The sequence below is a fragment of the Austrofundulus limnaeus genome, unplaced genomic scaffold (genome assembly GCF_001266775.1).
Source record: "Austrofundulus limnaeus strain Quisiro unplaced genomic scaffold, Austrofundulus_limnaeus-1.0 Scaffold16, whole genome shotgun sequence".
NCBI classification, from domain to species: domain Eukaryota; kingdom Metazoa; phylum Chordata; class Actinopteri; order Cyprinodontiformes; family Rivulidae; genus Austrofundulus; species Austrofundulus limnaeus.
The window spans coordinates 2,575,879-2,581,369 of record NW_013952418.1 but is presented as its reverse complement, the minus strand read 5'-3'; the positions used below and the strand labels follow the sequence as shown (position 1 = coordinate 2,581,369).

At 36.3% G+C, this 5,491-nt stretch overlaps 1 protein-coding gene across 1 annotated transcript in view; it reads left to right on the top strand.

The window, feature by feature from the left end:
- The window catches only part of dcun1d2b (DCN1, defective in cullin neddylation 1, domain containing 2b), a 6,264-nt gene extending 3,118 nt beyond the window's left edge, over positions 1 to 3,146 (top strand). The window contains 5 exon segments of the mRNA XM_014003039.1: positions 566 to 734; positions 811 to 941; positions 2,418 to 2,500; positions 2,585 to 2,681; positions 2,775 to 3,146. Of these exon segments, the coding sequence (XP_013858493.1) occupies positions 566 to 734; positions 811 to 941; positions 2,418 to 2,500; positions 2,585 to 2,681; positions 2,775 to 2,854 (560 nt within the window). The 3' untranslated portion in view covers positions 2,855 to 3,146.
- The last annotated feature ends 2,345 nt before the right edge of the window (positions 3,147 to 5,491 follow it).

The following is a 5,491-nucleotide window of genomic DNA, read 5'->3' as shown; positions in this document are numbered from 1 at the left end:
TCATAGCTAAATGTTAGCTAGAAATTAAAACTAACAAGACTAACTAAATGTAGCCAAAAACAAAACCCTACCTAAATATAACAAACCGCTAACTAAAAGTTAAAATTAGCTAAAGGTTAGCTAAACTTAGCAAAAGGCTGGCTGCAAGTAGGAAAATGCTAGCTTAAAATAACAAAAGACCAGAAGCCAAACACAGCTAAATGCTATAATAAACTTCCAACAAGCAAAAGGTTAGTTAAAAGCTAAATGTAGCAGAACAGTAGCTAAAGATTAGCTAACAACACAACAGAGCCAGCAGCTGAAGCAGATTTAAATGAGAACCATGTTTTCTGAACAAAATGAAGAGACTGTGTATTTTTATTGGGAAAATACTTGTAAGTAAAGTTAAATATTTTGAAAAGTATAAAAGTTATGAAGACCAAAAGTATCGCCCGTTTCCTGAATGAGCTAAAACATTTTGATACAGGAACAGCTAAAATTGCTCAGAGTATGCAGGAGTAATTGAACTGCAGAAAAACAGAAACTCTGCATTTAAATCTTTCTTTTTTTTCTGTTTTCTTGGCAGACCCTCACGACGAGAGTAAAATCGGCATCGATGGGATCCAGCAGTTCTGCGATGACCTGACTCTRGACCCGGCCAGCATCAGCGTGCTGGTGGTGGCCTGGAAGTTCAGRGCGGCCACGCAGTGCGAGTTCAGCAGGAAGGAGTTCCTCGACGGCATGACGGAGCTGGGGTAAAACTCCTGATTGACTGCTTTTTATGGTAAATTATTATTTCACAGTATTTATTGTTTCCTTCTTGACTTTCAGCTGCGACAGTCCTGAAAAACTGAAGGCCGTCCTCCCCAGGCTGGAACAGGAGCTGAAAGATGCCTCAAAGTTTAAAGACTTTTACCAGTTCACCTTCAGATTCGCCAAGAACCCGGGTCAGAAAGGTTTAGGTGAGCCGAACGTGTTGATGAAACACATGAAAGTCTCAAAAAGATACAAATATTATGTTTTAAAACTAATTTATTTTAAAACTATGGCTCTACTTTGTCTTTGAACCTACTTTTTAGCTTTTAGTTAACATTTTGATTTTTCTGTTTAAGGTAAAGTTTAGCTRGCTTTAGCTTTTAGTTAGCCTTTTGTTACTTTTRYCTTAGCATTGTGCTACTTTCACCAGACCTTTGCTAATTATAACAAACCTTTTTATTTTTATTTTAGTTAGCCTTCAGCTATTTTTAGGTTTTAGCAAATATACTGCYGCTTTTAATTTTAGCTAGCCGTCTGCTACTTCTAGTCAACACTTTGCTACTTTTAGCTACCCATTTTCTACTTTAACTTATAGTTAGCTTTGTGCTACATTAGCTATCATTTRGCTACTTTTGGTTTTTAATYACCCTTTTGCCTTTTATAGCTAGCCTATTGCTACTTTTCACTTTAGCTTGCATTTTGATACTTTTGTGATTAAGATAAAGTTTAGCTACCTTTGRCTTTTAAATAGCCTTKTGTTACTTTTAAGTAGCATTTTGMTACTTTTCACCTGTTTTTTTTAGGTAGTCYTCAGCTATTTTTAGGTTTTAGCTGATGTTCTGCTACTTTCAGATTTTAGCCACCAATTTGCTACTTCAATGTTTAGCCTTTTGATAAATTTAGCTATYGTTGCTATAAGTTGCTGCTTTTAGTTTTTAGTTACCCTTAAATGGCATTTTTAGCTTGTAGTTATTCATTTTGATACTTTTAGGCAGCCATTTGCTATTTTAAGYTTTTAGATACAATTTTTTTACTTTAGCTTTTAGCTAGCCTCGTGCTACATTAAGCTAAAATTTAGCTATTTTGGTTTTTAGTCACCRTTTTGCTGCTTTTTGATACTTTTTWCCATGCTATTGCTAATTATAACTTACTTTTGCTACCTTTAGCTTTTAGTTAGCCACCTGCTATTTGTAGGTATTTGGTAATGTCCTGCTACTTTTAGCTACCCATTTGCTACTTAAATGTTTAGCCTTTTGACATTTCCCTATCATTTTGCAGCTTTTGGTATTTAGTTGGTGTTTCTCACCTTTAGCTTTTAGCTAACCTTGTGCTAAAATTAGCTATTTTTCTTGCTACATTTGTTTTTTTTAGTCACACTTTTGCTGCTTTTAGCTAGCCTTTCACTATGTTTAGCCTCTAGCCACCATTTTGTTACTTTTAGCTTTCAGCCAGGCATTTGCTACAATTAGCATTTAGTTTGTCACTTTCAGCTTTTATCCTGTGTTTTGCTACTTTTAGCTAACGATATTCCACTTTAACTTTCATTTTCTTTATTTTTTGTACCTAGCAATTAAGCTTCATTTAGCTCTGTTAAAACTCAATTGAATCTTCAGTAAAGTCGTTTGTTTTTCATATTTCTGCCGAAAATGTAAATTCTTCTTTGTGTCGTTTTAAATTTTCAGACCTGGAGATGGCCGTGGCTTACTGGAATCTAGTTCTCACGAGTCGATTCAAGTTCCTGGATCTGTGGAACCGCTTCCTCCTGGTCAGTATTGAAGGTTTTGTTTTTGAATGACCTGTTTATGAACAAGTCAACATTACAGTTAACTGTGAACTGTGCTGCGTTCAGGAGCATCACAAGCGCTCGATTCCCAAAGACACGTGGAACCTCCTCCTGGACTTCGGCAACATGATTGCAGACGACATGTCGAATTATGACGAGGAAGGTGAGCCGATGAAGATGAACAGAAACTGAAGTRCCAAAGCTGTAAATGTTTTTGTTCCGGCATCTCTGACTCTACTTCTCGTCCTCTCCGCAGGGGCGTGGCCAGTCCTCATCGACGACTTTGTGGAGTTCGCCCGGCCGATCGTGGCGGCGAACAAACGCAACACAACATAGTGTCGGCTTCATGTGGCGGATTTTCAAGTCTTGTCCCGATTGAGTTTTTTTTTTTGAGGCGAACGAGCCGAAACAGCAGAAACGACGTCTGAGCGAGCCTGCCGAAAGTTGCCTCGGATGTGAGGTTGAAACGGACAACCTTTTATTTTGAAAAGAAGACACAAGTTTTTTTTTTGTCGGACTCTGGAGCTGCAACATGAAAACGATACGAAGACTCGGCACTAAAACTAGCAGCCTGTCGTTTAGCGCGGCATGAATGAGTTTTAGCGAAAAAGAGATGCCGGGTTCCGAAGGCAGCAGTACGTCGAAATGGGCTGAACGACGTAGCGTTGCTCTCAATCACATTAGGAGCTAAGAAATTGTGTGTTTACKTTGTTTGTGTGTGTTTTATCAGAGCGTGAAATGTATTTCCTCCTGTGCTAAACGTTACAGTCGTAGTTTGAAGATGTTAAGAATTCACAATTTATGGAACAAGAGTGAAAACATTTCGCAGCACCAGCAGAATCGTGTCACTACTATTTGCTGTTTTTATAATAAGATAATTTTACAAGAGGCACGAGAAGCATTTGGAAAGCTATTTTTTAAAACATTAACATTTTAATTTAATTTTCCTTGGTTTTGCGTTGTGCCGCCACTCAAACCCGAAGGCCCCGTTCAGACCTGGCGTTAAATTCTGTCCTGCGTGATCAAGAGCTTYCACACCTGGCCACAAAATCTGCACCTCAAATGTTATTATTTTGTAATTTGTGCACATAAATATGGAGGACCAAAACGGACATAATTAAAAATAAAAGCAGAAATATATATAAAAGCCACAATAAATAAATTAATGCACTTAAAATGCACCAATTATTCAAAAAAAAAAAAGAACTTGACCTCATGAGTTATAATTAAATTGACCTTCATATATATTTATTTATTTACTGGGCCATTTATATATTTCTGCTTTTATTTTTAATCATGTCAGTTTCGGTCCTCCATAGAAAAAGTCAACTGTTGGCAACAAGCTCTCATACTCATTTTCACCGAGGGTCACGTGAGCGTTTTGGTTGTAATTAATTTTGACTAAAACACCACATTCCTGAGCATCGCTAACAAACATTAACTGAGCTCTATGTGGTATTTCATGTGTAGAAACAGCACTTTAACACTGAAAAGTATGACGTGTACGATTTATAATGGAAAAATAAGTAATACAGAAATACTAGTAAAAGTAAAAGTATAAGCTGCTCCCACTTTCCAACAGGGAATTCCCACTCGAGGGGGAGTTCTTATTTAAATTTACGACTTGCAATTGGGAAATTCCCACTTTCCAGTACAACTGGGTCGCTGCAAAATCATCCATTAAAAATGCAATAAAATTATGTTTTTACACAGTGAATTTGTCTACTTTTAAACTCCGTAGAGCTCCACCTAGTGGTGTGGTGACACTATTTCACGATTAAATTAATTAATCGCTAAGACCTGTATTTAATGCAACCATCTTCACATTAAAGGACAAGTCTGAAGAASGCCACAGAGAAACCAACACTGTTTTCTGTTATCCAGGTGAAAACATTTCACCTCTACAAACTGCACTTTTTTTGTGTTGTAGGTTTTACGAGGCTTTGTCAGTAGGTTACATTGTTTCATATAAACATAATAAAAATGTTTTTTAACACTGTTGGGAGGTTACCTGTGGCTTTACGCATCAATTAGGAYGAATTCTGTTGCCATCGTACTTGAGCCTTTTTACTGATAACAGCATTAAAAAAAACTGTTTGTTACTAAACAACCTGCATCTGATGCAGCATGACGGGTAGAGCTCAGGTACGGATCATAGCAATGACATCATCTTTTTTTGTTGTCTGAACACAAACAGTGATCTGCAGGCTGTTGTCACCACAACACAACATTTCTTGTATGTTTCACAGAATTTTATGCTTGTTTTTGGGTAAATAGCTAATTTCAATTGAGTTCTTTCAGGCTATTTTTAAATTTTATTAAATTTTATTTTATTTTGTTTGGACTTTAGCTGCTTTTCCACATATTTTCCATCCACGCTGCGCACCTTACCATAACAGCAGRTTATTAAAAGGGAGGACAGAAAAGACCCGCAAGGCTTAAAAAAAACTAACCCGTTTGGTTCAGGAACCAGAAAATACTCCAGATGAACACGAAACCTCGGTACGAGTCTGCTCATATTGAAACAGTATTATTTGTTGCTGTTTGGAGAAAATGGCAATTTACTGACAAAAATGTTTGTTCCCATTAAAAAAAAGTTAATAAAGCACATTTTAAAAATGGTCCTGACAACTGTTTTTATTTTTTGCACAGATATTTTACAAACAGGTGTTTTACCTGAATAAGTAACACAAGCTGTTGTTTGGCCCAAACCTGTAGACCATCAGGTGTTTATAATACGAGCCAACATTGAGCTCAGAAATATGGATATGTATAACCAAGTACATTTACTTCATTACAGTACTATAGGTTTTTGGAGAAGTTCTAATTTTACCAAGTGTTTTTTTTATTGTAACTTTTATTTTGTTACATTCAAATCATAAAAATTTGACTTTTATTAATATAGTTTTACTTTGTTTATGCACTCTAAAAATGTGTTGAATTTACTAAACCCAAGTTGAGTAAATCTAAAGT